This window comes from Ostrinia nubilalis, chromosome 18, assembly GCF_963855985.1.
Source record: "Ostrinia nubilalis chromosome 18, ilOstNubi1.1, whole genome shotgun sequence".
NCBI classification, from domain to species: domain Eukaryota; kingdom Metazoa; phylum Arthropoda; class Insecta; order Lepidoptera; family Crambidae; genus Ostrinia; species Ostrinia nubilalis.
The window spans coordinates 2,920,574-2,946,312 of NC_087105.1; the positions used below are offsets into that span (position 1 = coordinate 2,920,574).

Consider the following 25,739-nt stretch of genomic DNA (forward strand, 5'->3'; position numbering starts at 1 on the left):
TATGAAAACCTATGGAAAACCCAAAGGCCTATCGCCTTTGTCCAGCAGTGAACGTCATTTGGAACGATGAAATAGGAAAGAATGTAACTATCAAAAATCTTCTCTAAGGCAGCATTTTTCCAATTTCGCAACGAGCGCGGCAATCACACTTAACTAACAGACTAACAGAGAGCATAGCGAAATCTATTTTAATCACGAATTTTCAAAACTCACGGAACACTTTCCAGGTAACCACGTTAATTTGTACTAAACGACTGGACTATAATTAATATGATATAAAAATTTGGGTAGGTACATCTTCTCAAAAACAAAAGAACTGGTGCTAAAAGGGTTAAGTGACGTTTTGACATTTGTAGAGGGCCTTGTAGAAGGGGAGGCTATGGTGCTGAATGTGGATTAACTCGAGTGTCATAGTAACTTATTAGACTGCTAAGCTTGATGATAAAAAGAAAAATATTTTATTCAATGTACATAGTCTGGTCATAAGTTCTGTCATATGATAATGATAATAACTTTTGAATTTTGAATGAAGGTTTCAAAAACATTTTTTACTGAATTAGAAATAAAAAGAAAAAATGTGCGATAGTTCGAATTTTATTTTATGTGTAGTGGACGCATAAAGAAGTCCGAACTGTAGTTGTCACGTTGCATTGCTACGCGCCAAAGCAGATTTTCGTTGTGCTGAAAAAATTTAGTTTATCTTTTCATTAAATGATAGGATATCTCATGGCAAACAAAAATATTGGAAAAGTGTGTCTTTCATATGGCAAATGTCTATGGCTTTATTGTCACCTTACAACGTAAATCAAGTGAACTGTCAGTCGCTGCAGAAATTTTGTAATCTCTTCATGCCTATTTGTTATTTTTGTGAAAAGCAAGTCATATTGTTTTCAATGTGTATTGTAAAATAAGGCATAATTCAAAGTGAATCTTTGATTTTAAAGCGCGTCGTTGAGTTGACAGTAAGTTGGAGTGAAATTGGATATATTTAGTTTATTACCTAACTGCGTCAGAAGGAGGGTTTTTTAAATATTATTCTTATAATAGCTGCTTTATCGGGGGTTTCAGGTGTACCTCTCAAATTGGTGCAGAGGAATGGTGAAAATGTTATGACCATGTAAATAAAATTGAAAAAGATTTCATCAAGTAAGATGTAAATAGAATAATTGAAATGGTGGAAGAGCAATTTATAATAAATAAATCTTTATCTTGATCATCTATTGAAGAAAAGTGGCATCCTTGGAATCGTTTTCTAGTTCTGAATGAAGTGATTACTTATAAGTATGATACATAATAAAATTAGTTACATAAAGTAATATACGATTTACTTATTTTTCAAGACATTTTCCTATTATATTACTGACAGGATTGCTACCATGTACCTTAGTTTTGAGTTTCCAATATTTCGGCACTGTTGCAAGCGCCATGGTCACGGAGTAACTGAAGAAATTAAAACCAGACATCGTTCAGATGTGCGTTCAAAAGACCTGAGATTTAAAAAAAATCCCACGTTTTGTTTAAACAGTAAGCGAAAAAAAAGTGACTTGAAAATGGAATACAAAATGATAAGGTATGGTAAATGATAAGTCTTTATTGAAGAAGCAGAAGTTCAATTTCATGTGACCTCCATCTAGGCTAGTTTCCATCGTCACTCAAAGTTTGACTGCGGTCTTAAATTTGGGCTTAATTGAGGTATTTTTTGGGTGAGAGGCATAAGAACTAATGCCGTTTTATATCAAAAATTCATACTTAGAGGTAATCAACCAGGTACAAAGTATTTCCTTGTATGTTAGTCTGCCACTCTTTAGTAAGTCCCGAAATCCCCGCTTCGGCTCCCCTACTAACCATTCTAACCATTGTACACAGATAATATCTTACATGCAGCTTTTCATGTTACTACGTCACATTTTCTAAATCCGCGCGGAAAATCGCTCCTAGCGGAAGAGCGCACTTTGAGCTTGAATATTTCAGTCATTTTTAAAGATATCAAAAAAGTAAAAATACAGTATTCATTCTAATTTTTTGTAGTTTTTTTTGGCATCTTCAACAAAAATTGTGCGCCGTGTCCATTGATGCAGTTTTTCTTTTTTTGTTTGAAACCCAAAAAAGTATGCTCCATTTCAAGGATCAAGTTCGGAACATCGTTCTGCAATATCTTTGCCTTTTGGCAAATGGCGTGATTTCGAAAAGGCGACACCTTTTCGAAATCACGTAAACCTTACTGAACCCAAGTTACATTATAAAATGAAGATGTGATTTTAATGAGCTCCCGCAGTAGTCTGTCCGTAATTTACCGGACAATGGATGTATTTATGGGCGGTGACTGCTCTCACCATAAATAAAATTAATAAAACTCTTATTTCCAGAAACTTCTGACTCTGAGATTAAATTAGAGAATTTTCTCGGATCTAAATACGGGCTGAGAGTTGTAACTTGTGTCCTTGAAAGTTATTTATTCTTTTTCACAGCCTATTTTCATGCAGGTAGGTAACATAAAAAAGGGAACAAAATTCTAGTGATTGATGAAAAAAATGTCGAAGTAAAAATATAATATCGTGCAGGTCTTTCAGTTTTCCACCTGATGCACGAATTTATGATAATATGCTAGGGTATGATGCAAATGGTACCTATGGTATGGTGGCGACCACGGGCCGGAAGACGTAGCATGGGCAGCCCACTAGGTGGACCGAGGATCTGGTAAAGGTGGCGGGAAGAGCCTCAATGCGGGCAGCGCAGGACCGATCGTTAAATGGTCTTTATCCAGCAGTGAACGTCATTCGGCTGAAACGAACGACGATGCAAATATTGAAGAAGCCCTATTTAGCCAATAAAGTCTGATATTCCGGCTGTGACTTCTGTTAGTCTAAGATCCCGCTATACAACGACCTTCACCGAGATGCTTATTTGATGAAACATATTTTATATTCAACTAGCTTTCCGCCCGCGGCTTCGCCCGCGTGGAATTTTGTCTGTCACAGAAAAACTTTATCGCGCGCGTCCCTGTTTCAAAAACCGGGATAAAAACTATCCTATGTTCTTTCCCGGGACTCAAACTATCTCTATGCCAAAGGACAATGACCAAAAGTGGTCCAAATGTCCACCACTAATGAGACCTATATTGGCTTATAGTCCATTAAATAGAGAATAACTTTCAGTATGGGACGAAAAAAAAATAAGCTGTCAGTAAAAAGTTATGACTGTATTAAAAATTGTAAGTAGTAGTTTACGCGATAATCTCAGGAACTACTACTACAGAAAGGTAACAGAAAGGTACTAGACATCCAAACTAAGCCTTGCTGACGAGGAAGACCCCGAATTACATGGATGTCCATTGTCCGTAGTAAACAGGGACCTTAAAGAAGTCCAAGTAAACACTGAGACAACCCAGAACCATGCCGCCTGGAGACGCATGTCTTTTTTTTTCTTTTAGCGAGAACCTAATACGGCACACTAAGCAACATGACATAACATGCATAGATTAGTCCAAAATGTGCGATGGATAGAATGATATCAAGAACATTTTTCGGATGAAAAGGTGAAAAACATGAATTTACTGACAGCATATTTTTGATTGCGGTTTGGTTATAATTAATCAGTATTTAGTAGACTATTTTACTACATAGGTCTCGTTAGTGGTGGACATTTGGACCACACTCCATACATTTTTGGTCATTGTCCTTTCATCAAAATCGGTTGCGAGGTTTAAGCGGGAAAGCGTAACAGACAGACAGACAGACAGAGTTACTTTCGCATTTATAATATTAGTTGGGATTTAACATGTCAATAATTATATTGCTTAAGGGTTGCCTAATAAATTTCAGTCCAGGATATGATTAATTAATCATTAAAAATAGTTTTTTTTTTATCTTATTTTATCTTTTTTTCATCTTTAAGATGTTGTTATCTTCATGAAATAAAAATATACTTATCGATCTCAGTAACTAACATTAACAAAGATGATGATAGATCGATAAAAATTAAAATCATTATCTTTGGTCACTGATAATTTCACTAAATTGGCTCAATGCAAATAGCATCAAGAATGTTATTCGTGATAGAATTGATTTTCGCAATCGCGTTAAATACCTAGTAGGTACGTAGAAAAAAAATCTCGAAGGGAAGCGGTTTTAAGATTAAAAGCATCACGAAAATACTTTGCTCTAGGGGTCAGAATACCACTGATCATTCTCTTAACCGATATAGTTCATTTCATCAACGAAGACGCGCCCCACCAATTTTTGGTCGAGAGAAGCGCGGGGTGCGGGGAGTTTGATCTGAGCAATCCGAGTGTCATTATTGTAGTGTGCGTGTGCACTCATGGATGATTTAGCGTGTACCGATAACACTCAAACATTAGCGGAAGAATGGTGGAGCGCGTCTCCGTGGATGAAACGAAGTATAACAAAAGTTAGTAGTACAGACTACAGATACTGAAATCGAAATGCAAAAGTCCGTACCCACCAGCCGACTGCGCGCTGATTTATGCGCAGACGCGCGACACGCGGCCCGCGCCGATAAATAATATAATTGTGATGGGCTGCCTGTGCGGCTAGTGGGTAAGGGCTCTTACACAAAAGGCAACAGGTTCATACAGTCCTCGATATATTTTATAAATCAACGAGAACGCTCTTGGCCTGTATCTCTCCTAATGGAAAGTGAAGATCAGATCAAAGATGGAAGCGAGTTTCACCCGGAATCCTCAACCACAGGGAAATTGAATATTTAGAGGAGGCATGGAGGGTAACACTTACGTAAAGCAGGAGCGTGGCAGATCAGAAGTCTTTAGCAGCTTGAAAATACTACTACCTCTCTTTAAAAGTCTGGGTTTGTTGGAGTAAGTAGAAATGGCAGAAGCAATAACGGAAAGAGTTAAGCTTAAAATATTAACTAACATAAGTATAGTTAAATCGATCGAAACCATTCCTTGTCATCGAATAGGGGTTGATCATGATCCTTGCCTTCAAACAACTTTACTTCTGTTTATTTTCACCGCGGATCCAATGTGTACCCAAATAATGAATACGAGGTACCTATACGTGTTTGTATACTTCTCTGAGTTCAGAGTAAATGTCCCGAAACTGTGCATACCTAAGTCTTAAGAGCCATTTTACATTTTCGTGCGAATTTCTAAGATTTTGGAAGCATGAATTACTATCTTAAGCAACACCCAGAGATTATTTAATAACTGCGAAAGATAGGTCGATCCTTGGTGTTGACCATTAATGAAACGGATTTACTAAAACTCTTTTGCTTAATTCTCAGTGCCCCATCTCCCACAACCATTTTACGGAAAAATTGCCGCAGACTCTATTTCAAAGTCCTGTATCTATTATTTATGCTCATATAATAAGCTTAAAAATATATAGTAATCATCAAACATATATTCTTGTAGTCCATTAATGAAATAGATTCTTGAATTTCATTACCATTATTGAGTAAAATCTAAAAATAATTTGGCAAATTTGAAGATTAACGTCACATTTTGATCGTGGTTTTTAGTTTAAAAACACAGCAATAACTGCAATAAAAGTATCCCAAAATGAAGAATATTCATTGTAGTATTGATTTCTACAGTTATTGTTTTAATATTAGTAACCACTTTGTCAAAATATTGATGTGAATATCAGTATAAATTACAATGCACAAGCCGACATCGATTAGTATGGCGCGAGCGCCCGTCAAGGCAGGACCTGTGTCACTTTTCCCGCCATGACGTTTACGTGCGTTCGTGTCGTGAAGCGGTGATTTATACGGCGACCAAATACATTTGATACTATGCCGAGTGGTCCCTGTTTCGAGTCGGCCGTTTGGTGTAGTGGTTTGAAACGGACTAATTTGTTTGTTTGGAGGCAATAGGCTCCGAAAAAAAAATATTTCACGATTAGAATTCAAAATGTTTTCGTATTTTATGTAGGCTATAAAATATTTTTAAAAAGTTTAGTCCAAAATCTTTAATAAATTGGACGTTTAATAAATAAATTTGATAACACATTATTTTTTTTTTGTTTCCAGTACGATTTTAGTACTAGTTTTTCAGAAATTATATGATTTAACTAAAGTTTTTATATTTTATGCATATTTATTAACTTCTAAAATATATTATATTCTATTGATAGATGACGTGCTTCGTATTTTATTAAAATTATTACCTGACTAGGTTCTATAGGTGTAGAATGTTATTTTGGAGATAACTTGCTTCCATAGAGATATTTTATAGAGATGCTTAGTAATGCGCTGAGTTCGAAACTCAGTGTCGCATTAGGAATTCACACACACAAAGTCAAAATATGTGCTCATTATCCACTGCGGTATTAGTATTTAATGTTCGAATAATCTTTAGTACTATGCAAGCAATGTAAACTGTTTACATTATGTCGTCGCTGCTGTCATTATTGCTTTCACAAGCAATATGTTCTGTTTTTGGGCATATTGTTGCGACACCGGCTCCGCCCCCTTGTCACATCTCCCTTTAGTTTCTGTAATCTGTGCTTGCATCGAGGTTGATATCAATTAAAATTAAATATTCCTTAGTGCTTTTGATTTAAATTATTTTTTTATTTTGACACGTGTTTGAAAAATCAAGGTCAGATCGCAATAAAATAACAAGTGAAAACGTAACATTGATGAGGTAATTCCATTAGAAAGTAGGTATGTATTCATTCCTAGGATTCCCCTAACACCATCAAATTCAAGAGAATTCAAGGGAGTGCAGTTTCCCATCTCATGCTTAGGGGCCACGGTTTAAAATAGCGTGGTTGCATAGAGCAACTACGTGCGCTGCTCATACTAATTTTCGATACAAAAGCAAGTGTTGGCGCCCTCACGAGTTTTAGCGGAGTGCCATATGGTAGCGGGAGTAGACTTAAGGGAAATCTATGCTTCTCCGACAGCCAGTTGTATGTAGCATGCTCCAGAGTATGCGCACAATTCTGGTCGATGCTAGGGATGGATAAGCGTCGCTGTCGCTGGCGACAGGGTCTTCTGGTTCAGGGTTCATGGCGTAGGTCTCAGGCAAAATTAAATCCACTCGTAGAGAATAATAGGCTAGATGTCAAAATTTCAATTATTTGTCCGTCAGACAGTTATTTAGAAAATATTACTCATATTTTTTATTTTCTTTCATAATGAAATAATAACAGTGCTACATCGAGTTGAAATGGCGCGATACGTCACGTTTGAGTAGAATTTTTACTCAAAAGTGACGTCACGCGACATTTCAACTGAATACAATACTGTAATTAATTACTCGTTTATGAAAAAAAATAAAAAATATGTCTCCAAAATTTTTTAATTATCTCTCTGACGGACTAAACAGAATTTCGATTTCATTACCCAGTCATCATCCCTATTACACACAGCACTAGAGTCGTATCGGAACTGAGTGAACCAACGGTTTTGCGATAGGAACGTCCGACCCGAGTGATAGTACTGCTGTACTGTAAAGTTTCATCAAAATCTGTTCAGTAGTTTTTGCGTGAAAGAGTAACAAACATCCAGACATCCACACAAACGTTCGTATTTATAATATTAGTAAGACTAGTAAGATTTAAGATAGTTAGATGAATTATTTTAGTTATTTGTTTAATAATAATAATATTTATTTATTTATTTATTTATTTATTTCTTAGCTCTGTCTGATAATGGATCTGGAGGAGTTGCAATGGAGGTGGCCATTGCAACTCCTCCAGATCCATTATCAGACAGAGCTAAGAAATAAATAAATAAATAAATAGACAACATAACAAAACAATAGAACCCTATGGACTATGGAGTTTGGGCTTGTGTGATTTGCTTTGAAGAATACTTCGTCCCTAAATGATATCCAGGGTCCGATGATGGAGCTGTAAGGGGGCAAATTTTTTTTTCACTATGTCACTGTCTTTATTTTTTACCTTTAGCCCGACCAGGAACATAAAAACCCTGGCATAGAGGAATGTTAATTGCATTTGATAGTGCAACACTGAGTACAGTCGTACCTGTGTTAAATTAATAGGCTAATTTTATGTATCAGGATTCAGGATTACGGGCTAATTTGATATTTTCATAAATTAACGAAAAAAGATTATACATATAGGTAACTTGGTCTAAATAAATTAAATGAAACCATCAATCGAGCTAGTAGGATTTATTTTATTATTCATCAATAATCAAATTCAGAACTTGAATATTGAACTGCAATGTCTGCTCATGAACGCTTCAAACTCGGTACTTCTTTCCCAATTCCATAAAATTCAACACTTTCAAAGTGACAAAAATCTTTAAAATAGGTAGTTGAAACAAACCACAGCTAATTTTCATAGTGGACTATACTATACGATAAACATGTCAGTCAATTTGACAACCTTTGTCGGAAACATTATTCAATGAAAATATTGTCCGAACCCTTAGTACTTCTCTTAGACAAATAATTTAACACATTGTGAACCAGTTTTCTTTCACGACTATAAAAAGTTTTTAGCAATTTAATTCCCAAATCCATTGCACACATTTAAAATAAAGTTTGTTTACACTTTGACAGCAATAGACAGTTTATTATTGACATGCAAGGTGACATGTCAATGAAGTTTTCAGTTACTGTTGCCATTAAAAGAAATTAGTACCATTAGTTTTCCGCAACATGGCGAGGCTTTTTATGTTCCTGGTCGGGCTATAATATATATTTTACATATTATACCTATACGTGTTTCATTTATTAATCGAAATATAAAAATCTTTGAAAGACTAAATACCTAAACTCTATTAAAATTTTAAATTAATTATTCATGTTTTAATAAGTTTTAAGACTTGATATAAGAAAAAAGAATAACTTATATCAAGTCTTAATACGGTCACGGCTCAAGATTTTTTTGTCCATTTCGGCGTTCTTTTTACTCTTTTGTCTTTGCGTTGACAGTTTGTAGCTAAATTCGCGCGGAATATTTTTGTGAAATGGCTCTTAATAAAATCTGAGTAGTGCTGCGAATCGTTCAAAAAGGCGGTTACATCAAGTGCACGCGTCTTCTGCATTCTACGATATTGTTCTCACATGTCACACAAATATGTACTTTAAAATAAAACAATAAGACTCAAAATTATTTCAAATAATGCATGTATACCTTACATGCATTTCTAAAATGGTATCTGAGAACAAGGGGCTAAGACTTAAAGTTAAACATACTAGCTAAACGTCAGGACTGTTTCGGCAACTTTGTAATTCATATCTTTGACTTATGCTATATTACATTTGGAAATAAAATGTTTTACTTTTACGACATTTTGTAACTTGGCGTAGCGTAAATTTGTCTATTTACATGATACATTAGTCATTCAGGAATTCCTAGCATGACTAAGCCAGTGGTCACACAAGCGAGGCTTGATGTTAAGGAAAATAGGGAAACTAGTTTTAGATGTTCTTTAATAGAAGATAAAGTTGGAATATCTCTTTGTTTAGATATTTATGCATTTTGTTATTATTTTGCCTGCCGATAATTCAAGCAAAATACATTATCTACTGGACCTTTTCCAAGGATTTCCACAACGATTGATTCCATATCTTCCGGCCCTTACAGCAACCTATACCAGATTGTCTGTCTAATGTCTGCCTACATCGGTAGATGCCTCTTTTTGCCTCAACTAATCTATACTAATATTATAAATGCGAAAGTAACTCTGTCTGTCTGTCTGTCCTGCTTTCACGCCTAAACCACTGAAGCGATTTTGATGAAGTTTGGCATAGAGATAGTTTGAGTCCCAGAAAAGGACATAGGATAGGTCTTATCCCGGTTTTTAAAACAGGGACGCGCGCGATAAAGTTTTTCTGTGACAGACAAAATTCCACGAGGGCGAAGCCGCGGGCGGAAAGCTAGTTATGTATAATCATGAAACGCTATCAATACAGATATTTATCAAAACGATAAGCTAATGACTTTCAGTTTTACTTAATGCTTTTTTTAACATTATCTCCTATAATAATCTAGCAATTTATTGCTGTGAACCATATTATTGATAACAGGAGGGCATTTTGTGGCTGGTCATTGAAAAAACCACATCTAGCAATCATGCAGGCAATACAATTATTATTTGTTTTAATTGTAGCAGTAGTAGCTGCTTCAGCACAAAAATCCTACGATGGATTCAAGCTGTACAAAGTGGTGCCAAAAACACAAAAACAAGTGCAAATTTTAGAACAAATAAGAGATTCGGGATTGGGGGACTTTTGGATGGACTATTTCAAAGTCGATGATGATCTCAGGGTGTTGGTGTCTCCAGAAATGCAAGAAGTGGTTCAAGGAAGGTTAATGCAAGCAGGATTGGAAGTCAAAACTATTATAGAGGATGTTCAACAGTAAGAAACATTTTTATAACTTACTAGCTTTCCGCCCGCGGCTTCGCGCGCGTGGACCCCTGAGCCCTATGTTTTTCCAAAATAAAATTTAGCCTATGTTACTCGTGGATAATGTAGCTTTCGAAAGGTGAAAGAATTTTTTAAATCGGCCCAGTACTTTTTGAGCCTATTCATTACAAACATACAAAAATAGGTACAAATCTTTCCTCTTTATAATATTAGTATAGATAGTATAGATAAAAACTTATGTGTTAATTTTAACACAATTTCTTAGAAAATAGTATCAATATTTATAGTTTTTAGATTGTCTGCCATGTTTTTGGTTTTAGTGTTTTTTTATTTGTTTTCTATGTATTCTTTTGGATTTAAGTTTGATATAGTACAAGTTACTTGAAGAATTGTTACATACACTAAAATATACATATATTTTTATTATTATTTCCTCAATATGACATGACTTTTTAAAAATTTCAGAGTAATCAACCAGCAATTGAACCCAAACCAAGTCGTCTCATCTAGAAGCAGCGGCTTCCTTTCTTACGACTGGGATAGCTACCATAACTTGACCGTCATCGAAGAATGGCTTGATGAAATCGCCGCTGCTTATCCTTCTGTCGTCTCTCTCGTTACCATGGGTTACTCTGTCGAGAATAGACCGATCAGAGGAATCATCATCAACTACAACTCCAACATAACAAAGCCTGTTGGCATCATTGAGGGAACCCTTCACGCTAGGGAGTGGATCTCACCAGCTACCGTCACTTGGATTATAAAAGAGTTCTTGAACAGTACTGATGCTGATGTTAGAGCAATGGCTGAGGACACGGAGTGGCATATCTTCCCAGTGGTGAACCCAGATGGCTATGAATATACTTTTAATAGTGTAAGTAAATATAGCGCCCGATCATACTTTCTATTGGATTGCGGTTAGGTTAGAATAATTCTATGTCTGATTGTCATACTGGGATTGTGATTCATCTCATCTATACTAATTTATACATGTGAAAGTAACTCTATCTGTCTTGCTTTCACGCCTAAACCACTGAAGCGATTTTGATGAAATTTGGCATAGAGATAGTTTGAGTCCCAGGAAAGGACATAGGATAGTTTTTATCCCGATTTTTGAAACAGGGACGCGCGCGATAAATTTTCTGTGATAGACAAAATTGCACGCGGGCGAAGCCGCGGGCGGAAAGCTAGTTGTCTTTAATTAAACCTTGAATGTACATGATTATTCAGATAACGGCAATTTGAAAGCTATGTAAGATAACGCATCAGTTAATCGCAATAATGGACATTTTTAAATTATGCGCAGTTTTGTGACGAAACAAAAATGCATTCAAATATGCTATTGGAAAAAAATCTAGATGTATTTATCTATTATACATTCCCTTTTCTCAGAACCGAATGTGGAGGAAGAACAGAAGTACGGCAAATTTCACCTCTTGCAATTCTACCGGCGTCAACGATGACATGAGCAACGGGGTTGATTTGAACAGGAATTTTGATTTTTACTGGATGAGTAAGTTATGCTTGTTTGTCGGTTAATGACTTTGCCTTTAGTAACATGATTATATCATATTATGAAATTCACTTCTGGAATTCAAGCCATCCTGAAAGAACGCTGCAGCAAGCTGTTTTGTTGCATCCAGCGGCTTCTACCTTTACTGGGTGTAGGAGATATACCCATGCTGATTTTTCCACAAAGTGACCTCCAATGATTTTTCTCCAGGTGTTATCATTTATGCGAGCGACGATGATGATGATGGCGACGACAGCCTGGCAATTTTTTAATCATGCCACAATAAAATTGTCGTAATCATAAAGGACAGTGCCAATCCATGTATGGAAGTTGGACCAAGTGCTGCCCAGAATGAAACGATAGTGCATTTTGTTCCTGAGGCCAATACTAATTTGTAAACCGAAGCGCACTGAAATCTATCCCTGGAGTTAAGAGAAAAAAAGAGTTTTGTTTTGAATTATTTACATACAAAATATCATCGATGTATACGTACTACACATATTAGATTTCGCGATTGTGGCATTAAATAACACTTGCTACGTTGAACTTAACCATACTGCATCCGTACACCTTACTTTAGTACGACTTCGACATTCTTTATAAGCGATCAAGCGCTGTTGCAGTAGTTTGGTTACTTGACAAAAATTAATTATTTCCAAAATGGAGCAAGAAGTTTTAGCTTACAATAACTTCAATAATCGATTGTAATACACCAATAAATTGATTTTTTGCAAGTATAGAAAACTAAAATTCTAGCTTCATTTTGGAAATAATGATTTTTTTCAACTTACCAAACAATTAAAACAGCGCTAGATCGTTTATAAAGAATGTTTAAATCGCACTAAAGTAACGTATACGGATGCATTATGGTTAAGTTCAACATAGCGAGTGTTATTTAATGCCACAATCGCGAAATCTAATGCGTAGTACGTATACATCGATGATATTTTGTATGTAAATAATTCATCACAAAACTCTTTTTTTCTCTTAACTCCAGGGATAGATTTCAGTGCGCTTCGGTTTACACATTAGTATAGGCCTGAGGAACAAAATGCACTATGGGTTGATTCTGGGCAACACTTGGTCCAGACCCTGGCACTATCCTTTATCCTAAAGTTTACTGTACGAAATGGGTCAGAATGGAATATTTTTGACAGTGACCTAATGAAACTTTCCAGGTGTCGGGGCCTCAGACAATCCTTGTACCAACACCTTCGCTGGACCTTCAGCTGGCTCCGAGCCGGAGACCAAGGCAATCTCCCAGTATGTTCTGAACCTGCACCAGGGCGGAAGGAACATCATGTACTATCTGTCATTCCACTCGTTCTCCCAGCTGTTCATCTTACCGTACAGCCATGTTACCGAGCCAGCTGCTGACAATCACGACGATTTGGTGAGGAGATAAGCATTTTTAATCTTATCTTATGGATCGAATCTTCGCTAGATTTCTCCAATCGTTCCGGTTAAAGGCCAGCGTTTGCTACTTCTTCTAAGATTTGTGAGAAATCATACTTGATAGATAGTTTAACAAAACCTCATCATAAATCCATTAAGTTTTTAAAAGCATTAAGATCTATGGCAATACAGGCAAAAAAGTAGTAGCGTTTAACTTTTGGAGTTCGTTCGTTCGTTCGTTCGTTTCAGCCAAATGACGTCCACTGCTGGACAAAGGCCTCCCCCAAGGTTTTCCACAATGAACGTTCCTGCGCGCTCAAACTTTTGGAGTGAATAGCCCAAATTGAGCCATTGAAAAAAAATCTTTAAATACCTAACTAAAACAAATAAACTTAGTTGAAACAAAGCAAGACCAAACATTGTTTTCATCTGATCCGTTACCAAAATTAAATGAAAATGTATTTTCATTCACAGATGGTAATAGCATCAAACAGTTCCAGGAAAATTTTCGAGAGATACCAAACCACGTACAGAGTGGGAATAGCTCAGGAAGTTTTATGTAAGTTTGTTTATGAATTACATTAAAAATTAACTCTATATTAGCAGATAAAATTCAAGTGCTTAACTCAAGTCAGTGCCTGAGGTATGGGAGCGGCACGGGAGGGGTGACTTTGACATATTAGGACGTGATAAAGCCTGGTCCGTGAGCACGTAGAATTTTGTCCAATGACCCCAAGCTACCCATCCTTATCGCTCGCGCGTAATTATATTGCTGTCGCAACTGTGCGACGGGCGCCTGCAGTGAGTGTGCTCACGGACCAGGCTTTAGAGCAGTGGTTCTTTACCTTTAAGTCATGAGGGACCATTTTACCAAATTTCTGTCTTGTCAGGGACCACCTCATAATCGGTCAAAACCAGTTTGACTGCAAAAATCAGTTAAGTGGTTTTGACCAAGGTGTGCAAGTGCACATCGTGGACCACTTGGAATGCCTCCAGGGACCACCAGTGGTCCGCGGACCACCGGTTAAGAACCACTGCTTTAGAGCATACAAATCTGAAGCATACTTATCTGAAGTCTCGCTCATGTTTGACGTCTCAAAACACCCATGTCGCTTCCATATCTCAGGCACTGATTGAGTTAAGCACTAGACCCTATAACACCCTTTTCATTTGCAACTGAAATATTCTTGTTTTTTTGTACATTTCAGACCCAATGAGCGGCTCGAGCTTTGACTGGGTAAAGCTGTACGCAGACGCCTCCGTCAGCTATTTGATCGAACTTAGAGACCTTGGGGAAACCGGCTTCCTTCTTCCACCAGAGCAGATCATACCTAACAATCTGGAAATGATGGACGGATTGATAGAAATGGATAAAGCAACGAAGCGATTGGGATACTTTTCTGGCGCTTCTAGCGTTATCTATTCGTTGACTTTAGTTAGTTTAGCTGTAGTTTTTGTTAATTTGGTTAACTAAAGACAATAGCATTATTGCCGAGTAATTTATTATTTTATGATATTTAAATTGCTACTGTGAATTTAATACAAATTTCAAAATAAACGTAATATAAATCTGAATTTTTATTGTTTTGAGTATTGACTAATAAATAATAATATTGCAACAATAAAAATGCCAGTGTTTAGCTTTTAAGGCGCCGTAAATTAGACTAATATAAAGCCATATTTAGAAAAGTACTTCTACCTACATAAAATACTACTAATATTATGGGTCGATAAAGGTCGATCCCCACAAAACGACGTGCCGACCACGACCGCATTCGCTCTGATTTATTTGTGACACATGACACTGTAGCGTGCTGAGAAATAAAGATAAATACAGGACGAAAAACAAAAGTCTAGCACTTTGTTTGTGCTAAATGTTTATTTTGAAAATTCGCAAAATTTTTCAGAATCCATTTCTCAGTCTAGTGACAAATAAAATCAGTCCAAACTGCAAACAATATAGATATAGAAATCTTTAAAAAAATGAGGCTTAGACAAATTGGTCTATTTAAATTGGTCTAGCTTAATTTATCACCAATATGAATAGTTGCATTTTTATTCATTTGTGTGCATAAACAAATATTAACTGCTTACTGTCAATTAAAATTAAAAATGTGACTTATTGCAAATTATTATAGAAAATTTTAATCTGCTAATAATCTCTGATAATATAACAACTGAAAGGATTAATATTCCATTTCGTGCTATAATTTTAACGAAATCAGTTGCTACAATGAAAGAAATACATTTTTTTATAATATTGTTAGTGGCGACAGTAGTTATAGCAGAAAAAAAGTCCTACGATGGATACAAATTGTATAAAGTTACACCAAAAACTGAGAAGATAGTGAATATTTTAGAACAAATAAGAGATGCTGGTATTGCAGAGTTCTGGAGTGATTTTATAAATGTGGATAGTGACATCAGAATATTAGTTGATCCAGAAAAGCAAGCAGTGTTTCGAGGAAGGTTAATTCAAGCCGGTGTGGAGGTCAAAACCATTATTGAAAATGTCCAACAGTAAGATGTCATTATAATATTTTAATGCAATAGCATGGCCCGTGTTTACTTTCTAAGAATCCTAAATAGTCACTTTGTTATTACTCTGCAAACTTCACATTATTTCACATTATTCGTTTGAGCAGTGAATCCATCTTTTTTGTTTGGCCACCTAGGAATGAATCACCCTGTATATTTCATTTGGGAATATTGAGCGTATTTGTCTCAAAAATGCTTTAATGTCAACCTTTTCAATAAGCAACCGATAACGTTCCTCAATTAAGAGTATTTAATTTCAAAACTGAAAATTCCAGAGTCATTAACAACCAACTGAATCCAATAGAAGTGGATCCATCTAGAAGCAGCAGTTTTCTTTCCTACGACTGGAATGCCTACCACAACTTGACTGACATTGAAAGGTGGCTTGATGAAGTGGCCACAACAAACTCTTCTGTCGTCACTAGAGTTACCATCGGGCAGTCAACTGAGAACAGGCCTATTAGAGGAATTATAATCAACATCAACCGGAATAGGAGGAAGCCTGTGGGCATCATTGAAGGTACTCTCCATGCAAGGGAGTGGATTTCAGCAGCTACCGTCACTTGGATCATCAAAGAGTTTTTGACAAGTTCTGATCTAGATGTCAGGAGAATGGCAGAGGAAACTGAGTGGCACATATTTCCAGTGGTGAATCCTGATGGATATGTTTACTCTTTTACTGATGTAAGTATTCGTATTTCGTTTGAAGTTAAAACTTATTCGATCAAGAAAGTTATTATCGCACTTATCAACGAGCATGACAAATAATATAATATTTTCTTGAACTTACAGATAAAAAATGAAAACAAAGCCAACTGAATTGCACCATCTTACTTTAATTTTAGAAAAACGTCAAGATTGTCAAACTCCATACAAAAACACCGCTTATTGTTATAGTTGCGGTTAAATTTAGATGGTGCAACTCGGTAATAGAAACAGATAAAAACAATAAATGACAGAATATTTTTGCATACCTACTTTCCACAGAACCGAATGTGGAGGAAAAACAGAAACCCAGCGCACTTTACATCTTGCCTTGCTGCCGGTGTTCCTGATGATATGAGCCGAGGAGTGGACCTGAACAGAAATTTCAATTTCTTCTGGATGTGTAAGTTGATGGTAGAATTAGAAAAACTAGGCTGTAAATAATGACCTGATCAGTTCTACCCTGTCGCAATCACGATAATAATAATGAAATAAAAACTTTCGGACGTTAGTAGATAAAAATGGTAGAGGCAGATGGAGATTACACTGATGTTTTTTCTTTATACTCTTTAGCCATGTGGTTTTGGCAAAGTAGATAAAGACTACCCCCGTCCTTTCCTCAGACGTCGTAATAGGCGACTGAAGCAGAAAAAATAAGCATCAGTCCTCTCAAACCCGTCCGACCAGCGAGGAAAATCCTCCATTTGCCTCTGGTGTCTTAGAAATTTGTGCTCCTGCAGAGGCGACTAAATGACCTGATTATAATGAACCCATTAAAGCTATAAACCACTCAATTCTTTCAACAGCCACTGGAGCATCAAGCAACCCTTGCACAAACAATTTCGCCGGTCCATCAGCAGAGTCAGAACTAGAAACAAGAGCCATCGCGCAATACGTGTTGGGTCTAAGACAGAATGCGGACATCGTGTACTATCTGTCTTTCCACTCGTATCTCCAGTGGATAATGTTGCCGTACAGCCATGTGAATGTGCCATCTGTTAACAATCATAATCATTTGGTAAGGAGACAAAATATGTAAATCTTTTGTGTTCTACTGCTGGGGAAATGTTTCACTAAATACTACCAACTATACTAGGTAGTTCAAAGGCAAACAGAAATTCAAACTTTCGCAAAATATGAAAAGGCTTTATTATTGCAACTATTTCAATAGATTAAAAATTAAGTTGGTGATTTCATTCGTGAAATAATTTATGCACTAGCTTCCAAATCCTGTTCGATATAAAATTGCAATTGGAACCCCAAGTAGCAATTGGTATTAATGGCAAAATCTTACTTGTTTTAACTCTATCTAAATTTACACTTAAGCTAAAACCAAATTAACTTAGAATAGAGATTTTTTTCTTTAAGACTTTATATTCTTCATCGAGAGCTACTTAAGCAAATTAAGAATACCCAAAACCAAGTTAAGTATTCTTTAGAGAATTTGGTCTTAAGTTATTCTTAGCTTAAGTTAAAAAAATCTTATTTTACTAAATTAAGTTTTTTTGTATGCTCACTTAATACTAAATAGTATAGATCAAGTATTATTTAAGTGTTGCAAAGTAAATAAAGTATTTGTAGATTTACTTAGGACTTTTTAAAGACCATTGTCCTAGAAATAGTTTTCTGAAGATTAAGTTAATTACCTTTTTACTAGAATTAGTACATTTTGAGAAAAAATACACTTAACGGGACGATTTCGATAAAACAGGATCACGTAATGCACGCCCGAGGCGTGCGCCTGCCGCGGGCACCTGCGTGTGCAGCTTATTGTATTAATTTTTGACACAAAATGCGTGCGATCACCCGCGAACTAAATTATGCTATTATAAGTAAACTCAAAATTTGATTTACTAAAATATTGCCTAAATATTTTCGAAATTGTATGGTAAAGTTGAGTGCAACATGATATTATACAATTTAACTAACTAGGTGACAGTAGGTACTTTTAAAAAATCTTAACATAATAACTACCGTAAAATATTTCGATACCTCTGGGCTCAAAGGTCGTAAAGGACAAAGTACGACTTTTCAGGAGAAGCAAAAAACGTTTTTTTATTTTTTTATTCGAAGATAACTTTTTTGTTTTTTGAGCTATTAAATTATGACTTATGAAGAAAGTGCTTAGAATTCACAGCATTTTCCGAAGAGGTATTGAAAAACTGGACTAGAGCTGTATTTACTGAGATAGATTTCCTTTACGCCCTCAAAATTACAACAAAAAGACCTTTACGCCCCTCAAATATTCGTCCTAGGCAAGTTACTCAGGTCGTAAGTCTATTTTTATTTCACAAAACTACAAAACTAAGGTAATAAATGACAATTTACATAGTTTTGTAGGTTTTCATGGGTCGTAACGGGACACCCAGGTAAGGTATTATGAAAGGGTAAATTGATGATTTAGCTTAAATATTTAATATTTTATGGTATTTCATATGTAATATACCATTTCTTCACATATTTTTAATGAATTATGGTCTTTTAAATGAAATAAAATGATTTTCCGTAGCTTCATAATTTAATGCACACAATTTATGAAACTATTTAAGTAGAAGTTTTGATATCTTCGAACTAGAAGAAACTATTTCCGATATAAAAACAAATTTAGAAAATAAATATTATGACGCTTTTAAATAAAACTTCATAAATGTCTACTTTATAGGAAAAACCGAAACCAAATTAATTTTATTTATTTATTTAATCATTATTATTGTTTTGAAAAACTACAAATAGCGGACTTAATTCCATATGGCAGTCTGTCCTCCGATTATTATTATTCTCTATTTTATATTTTATTCTCAGATTTATTATTATTTATTTATAATGCAGATATAATAGAATTATTAAGGACAAACGAAAACCAAACTATATTAGTTATTTATTATATTATTTAATAAGAATAATTTAGAATAATTATTATTCTAAATTCTAAATAAATTAAACATCATTAATTCATAGTAGCTTAAAATTATGTCATTGTACTTGGTATAAAAGTAGAAAAGTTAGGTAAGTAAGATTACAAGTAGGAAGATTTTAATTCCAGTAAAATACATCCACTTACTTTACTCCTACATAATACCGTTTTTAAAAGCCAATTATTTTTAATATAAAAATATAACTTCGAAAAAAACTGCATTCACGCTTTTTAGTAGATTAAGAGTAGGCGCACACCGTTGATTTTTAGTTGGCAGATAGTTGTGCCCGATTTTAAATTGTATGAAGAATCGGCCAAATCGAATCGGCGTAGTGTGCGCACTCCCATACATGCCCATACTGATCAACTGCCCGACTAAACTATCAGCCGACGAAAAATCAACGGTGTGCGCCTACTCTTAGTCTCAACATATAATTTTCCCATGTTGTGTAAATATTTTTCCTACTAGTTATTCTTTATTAGCTGATCCAAATAACTTTAGAAACTATACTAATTTATTATAATTGTAACATTCAAAACTCAAAAGTGGTTTTGACCAAGGGCGTTAGTCAAAATTACTAGGAAATCATTAAAAATAATAATAAAAAACATATTTGTGACTTTTTTTTCTCATAATATTTTTAACAAATCTAGCTTTTTCATTTTTTCAATTTTTATGATGACTATCCAACTTAATTAGGTAATACGTTATTTTATGGCATGTTTTTATTTTCTTAAATCATCTTTTAATAATTCTTTTACCTGACAAACAAATACCTAGTTTCTTCAAATATGAGAAATAATAAAAAGCAACATTACTTTACCCGATGTGGGTAGATGTCATCATTTTATATGTACAAATCACATAAATTACACTCTAAAATAGTTTTATTATATATTTTTGATGATTTTTTAGGTTCTTTCGTTTGTTCCAAACGCACATACTTAAATACTATAAGAAACGTCTATAAAATTTACGTTCACAGTTATTTTAATATCCTCACTGTGTAGATTTTTAAAATATTTGTTTAGATAATCTAAGAGCGTAAAGGACAAATTACTTAGACTTGGGTATGAAAATGTAAGGTTGTATAGGACAATAGATATACTACATGTACATTATACGTCCAAAAATTTGTGTTTACTTGTTCTTTACTACCATGGTAACTGTACTAAAAAAACAAATGGTATTTACATCCCAATTTTCACGATGAATTCTGTTTAGCTTATCAAATATGATGGGTCGTAAAGGCACTTTTTTTTGGGAATTTCGACAAACTAAATATACAGATCGATAGAGAATTAAATTCTGAGTAAAACTGTATAAATAACTCATTTTCGGTATTTTGTCCTTTACGACCTTTGAGCCCAGAGGTATCGATTTGTAATAATTTTAATCCGCACTAATTTATTTACGCTTCTCAATGTTCTCATTTAATAAATTAGAAACATTGTGTAATTAAATTTACCAAAATTACAAATTGTTAAAAATTCCTCTCTCAAGTCTAGACCACCTGCTTCAGACGCAGAGGTCCCAGGTTCGATTCCCAGTGGGGGCAGATTTTTCTGTTCGGTTTGGTTGGTGGTAGGGCTTGTTATAAGTCCGCCTGGCTAGCTACCACCATCTTACCTAAGTCTGTCGCCATAACAACAATGTTAACAGCATTATTGTGTTCTGGCAGTTAGAGGTAAGATAGCCAGTTCCTCCGTGGTTGAGGATTCCAGGCGAAGCTCGCTTCCACCTTTGGCCTGATCGTCACTTACCATCAGGTAAGATACCTACAGGCCAAGAGCTTCCTCGTTGTGGATAAAAAAAATCCATAAAGACAATTAAATAAAAACTTTTCACAATAAAATACGTCATGGTGTTCATTAACTGGCCGGCTGGGCAGCGTTCGGGAAGCTTCACGAAATTCTCACGTCCGAAATACCGCAGTGTCTCAAGTCAAAAGTATTTGACCAGAGTGTGTTGCCAGTGATGATGTACGGATCTAAGACGTGGTCGCTTACTATGGGCCTCATAAGAAGGCTCAAGGTCACCCAAAGAGCGATGGAGCGTGCTATGCTCGGAGTTTCCCTGCGTCGAATCAGTAATGAGGAGATCCGTAGGAGAACCAGAGTGACTGACATAGCCCGCAGAATCGCTAAAATCAAGTGGCAGTGGGCGGGGCACATGACTCGAAGAGCTGATGGCCGCTGGGGCAGGAAAGTTCTTGAGTGGCGACCACGAGCTGGAAGACGTAGCGTGGGCAGGCCTCCCACTAGGTGGACCGACGATCTGGTGAAGGTCGCGGGAGGTACCTGGATGCAAGCGGCGCAGGACCGGTCTTTGTGGAAATCCTTGGGGGAGGCCTTTGTTCAGCAGTGGACGTCTTTCGGCTGAAACGAACTAACGAACGTTTATTAACACGGCAAAAATCATACAGGGTGGAAACGATAAGTGATCTCACTCGATTATTTCTAAACTATACAAGATATCAATAAACTAGTTATTGATCCTGAAAGTGCTTCATGAGCTCTATCAAACGGTATTAATAATAGGTTACAGAATAAACTGGATCTATCCGAAACTTCAATGTTTCCAGCTTCCATACATTTGGTAAAGTCACATTATTTTAAAAACTACATATGATATCGTAAAACTGATTACTGATTCTAAAAGTGCTTCACAAGCTCTATCCAATGGTATCAATAATAGGTTACAGAATAAACTGGATCTAACCAAAAATTCAATGTTTCCTTCTTCCATACATTTAGTACTACCACAGTCATGACACTCATCTCTTGACAATATTATAGCAAGTAAAGCCTAAAACCAATGTTTTTCATTAATAATTTAAAATAAGAATACAATTTACGAGTTTATTTTAAGTATTTATTATTAAATTAAAAAAAATTACACTTCTAATATTGTGTGTCTGGCATACATTTAGTATGGAAGCTGGAAACATTGAATTTTCAGATAGATCCAGTTTATTCTGTAACTTATTATTGGTACCGTTTGAAAGAGCTCATTAAGCACTTTCAGGATCAGTAACCAGTTTTCTAATATCTTGTATAGTTAAGAAATAATCGAGTGAGATCACTTAACGTTTCCACCCTGTATAGCCGATATTCAATGAATTTAATTGCTTATCGCTGAGTGTTGAAATTACAGAGTTCAAAGAATACTTTACGAAATATGTATGAGGGTGGTGTAATTTACCCGCCAGTACAATATACCGAACTTTCCCCTATATGTTAAAATAAAACTAAAAACGTAAAAACCAATTAGTCCTATTAGAACCATTTTCGACTTCCACACGGACAAAGTCGAGGGCGAAATCATGTAAATAATAAATAAGTTATTAAATGAATTGTTCTCTAATGTATAGCAGCACCAATAATTTAGCAAGACTAAGACAGAATTAAAACTATCTAGTTTAAACTAATTAAAACTAAAGATCTACTTGATACCACATGCACTTAAGTAATACTTCATCAAGTGACTTTTAAGTGTAAGTTAAATCTAATGTTTCTAAACTAATACTATGTAAAGTATAACTTGACTCAACTCTTTCTTTACTAAACTTACAAATTCAAAATCTTCTATACTCTTGCTACCTTAAGACAAATTAGAATTACCGCCATTATGAGCTATGTGTAACAAAAAATAAATCAGAAATTAACCAATAATATCATAACAAGAGGACATTTAAATTGAAGTACGTCTTTGTTACACTATTTCTAGTTGCATAAATGTCTAAGAACGTTTGCATAAAATAAAATATTATTTTATAACCTCAAAGTTTTCTTTATACAATACAATTTCGTAATATTTTATTGATCTTATTAGGTTTTTTTCAAGGCCCTTCTGTTTTATAACATTATCCATTGATTTTACACGAGAAACCACATTGCGTTTTATATTTCCTATGCAAAAATGACATTCAAGGTCTTTTCTAGACATAATATAAGTTAGTTATTAAAATAATTTAATCGCCATTTTCATTAACCTTTATCTAAAGTTGATTTAGTATTAAAGATCACAATGTTTTCTAAATTAAAGTTCCTCTTTAATAAAAAGTGTCTTACATAGTTCTTAATGAAGTTAAATAAACCTTAGCTATAAAAATAATTATTAGTCTTAAATAAGTATTCAAGATATTTTATCTTCTACTCTATTTCCTTGTCTACAGTCATACTACAAGATATATTATAGTACTTGTTTAGAAATTCTTAAAACTACACTCTTAATTAGGGTTTAAGTCTGCCTTAAGCGTTGTCTTAACTCTCTCTCTGTGATTTCCAAAGGATTGTGCCCTTTTATGCTTACCATTGTCTTGGGGGATAACTTCAAGATTTCTTGAGTGCGACTATTGTCTTGGCCAAGACAACGGCTGGAATTAGGCTACTAGTCTTCAAGATATCTTCAATGCCTTATGAAGATAATCTGATGCTACTTGGGACTGTCCTAATTACGTTACTTTCGCCATCAATTTAGTTGTTGTATCTTAGTAAGAATCAAACAAAGTTTTAGGAAATGTTAATTATCAATTATTTGCCATTTTTAGGGGCATGTAAAGACTCCAATCAAAAATCAGAAAATCAAAAATCAAAACTATCTTTATTTGTTTAGACTAATTAAATTAGTACTTACAAATCGTCAAATGCTCTTAAGGAGCCTATACATGTCTTTTTTAGCCCTACCAGCGCTTCGAGACAAACATTTGGCAATTGCTGTGCTTGCAATCGTTCATTTATCAACATCCTAAAAGCCTGTAACAACAATAAATTCCATAAGCATTTCCCCAGTGTTTCGGATTCTAATTGAAAAATCGTTACCTAGCGAGGGCAGTGGCTCTGAAAATTTCATGAACAGTGTAACAGGATTGTTTGTTCGTTAGCCGGCTGTAGCGGGCCCGGATGAAATGGGCTTTAGAGTTACCACAGGCTTGAAAGTGGGTCTGATGTATAATTTAAGCAGGCTGGGGTACCGATATTAAAGGTGATAGGACGTTGGCGAAGGCTAGATTTTGTGGGTCAAAGATTATGAAGATGTTTATTTTGTAGCTAATAATTCCTACATAATTATTGTTGTATAAAAAAGTTAAGAGTCGAACGAAATTGTTTAAAATTAATTTCACATTTTGAATATTTCTAAATATTTTGCAAGTTTTAAAGGAAACAATATTAATGTAAAAAAAATGATTTTGACATTTCATTTTTTCTACTTAGATTAAGTTTCAGGGTAATCTTTACTGCTACTGCACCCATAAACTATGTATGTTAATTACAGAAGTCAAAATACCTTTGACAATAAACATTATTTTCGCTTTCAGATGGAAATAGCAACAAACAGCTCTGTGAAGATTTCAGAGAGATATGGAACTCGATACGAAGTTGGAATATTAAATCAACTCATGTGTAAGTGAAATGTTATTCAATTTAAGCTAACAAATTCACACCAGTGCATAACCTAATATTACACTTAACTGATGTTAGTTGAGTAGATTCCAAGCTTCACAATTAGGTATTTATCTTTGAAATATTCCACCCTATCTATTCTACCCTAAAATAAGAAAAAGCTCTTTTTCATTATATAAATAAACATCAGTGAGTCTACTAACTTGTCTTAACTAATACTTATTATAAAGAGGTAAGATTAATTATTTGTTTGTATTGAAAAGCCTCCGAAATTATAGGACCGATTTGAAAAATCCTTTGACTATTAAAATCCTACATAATTTCTGATGAACATAGGCCGTAGGTACTAAGTTTGCCATGGGCAGCTAGTCCTTATTAAGCATTTGTAACTTTTTCTGTCATTAATTTTCATAATTCTTTTGTTTCAGTTCCAGCCACAATAAGTGGTTCAAGCTTCGACTGGGCCAAATTCCACGCGAATGCTTCTATTAGCTATTTATTTGAACTACGAGATCTTGGAGAATTCGGTTTCCTCGTGCCACCTCAGCAGATCATACCTAACAATTTAGAAATAATGGACGGCTTGGTAGAAATGGACAAGGCAACAAAGCGCTTGGGTTACTTCTCTGACGCTTCTAAGGTTGTTTACTCTTTGACGCTAGTTAGCTTAGCAGTGATTTTCGGGAGTTTTGTAAACTAGTGTAGATGTATTTTAGGGTAATTGTAATCAGAAATAAAGGAAAATACATAAACGTACTTGAAAAATATTTTGTTTTTAAATCATTATACATTCCAAATATTCCCTTTTCCTAACACTTATGTGGTAATTAAACTTTGTATATGACAAAATAATTGAGATGTAAATAAGTTCAAAGGTTTGACTTGGCTAGTTTTCATATACCAATCGTATTTTGGTAATCGATTAATTAGACCAC

The 25,739-nt window shown here is 35.0% G+C and overlaps 1 protein-coding gene and 1 long non-coding RNA gene across 2 annotated transcripts; one reads left to right on the top strand and one right to left on the bottom strand.

The window, feature by feature from the left end:
• Positions 1–576: 576 nt before the first annotated feature.
• On the bottom strand, positions 577–1,565 carry LOC135080448 (uncharacterized). Its single transcript, XR_010259019.1, has 2 exons — positions 1,383–1,565; positions 577–681 (listed from the first exon to the last, which is right to left on the bottom strand). It is a non-coding gene; the product is annotated as an uncharacterized LOC135080448 (long non-coding RNA).
• Positions 1,566–9,979: 8,414 nt separating this feature from the next.
• LOC135080806 (uncharacterized) lies at positions 9,980–25,571 on the top strand. The gene is made up of 12 exons (XM_063975529.1): positions 9,980–10,324; positions 10,799–11,207; positions 11,726–11,846; positions 13,025–13,239; positions 13,716–13,800; positions 14,450–14,706; positions 15,355–15,761; positions 16,055–16,463; positions 16,767–16,887; positions 17,291–17,502; positions 24,720–24,804; positions 25,233–25,571. The coding sequence occupies exons 1-12, from the start codon at positions 10,038–10,040 to the stop codon at positions 25,502–25,504; spliced, it is 2,880 nt and encodes a 959-aa protein (XP_063831599.1). The 5' UTR covers positions 9,980–10,037; the 3' UTR covers positions 25,505–25,571.
• Positions 25,572–25,739: the final 168 nt, after the last annotated feature.

What these genes read in the sequence shown, in the direction of transcription:
- LOC135080806 (XM_063975529.1), top strand. Translation starts at nt 10,038, where the DNA reads ATGCAGGCAATACAATTATTATTTGTTTTAATTGTAGCAGTAGTAGCT. An exon ending in TTAACAATCATAATCATTTG is followed by an intron (nt 17,503 to 24,719) that starts GTAAGGAGACAA and finishes TTTCGCTTTCAG; the next exon opens with ATGGAAATAGCAACAAACAG. An exon ending in AATATTAAATCAACTCATGT is followed by an intron (nt 24,805 to 25,232) that starts GTAAGTGAAATG and finishes CTTTTGTTTCAG; the next exon opens with TTCCAGCCACAATAAGTGGT.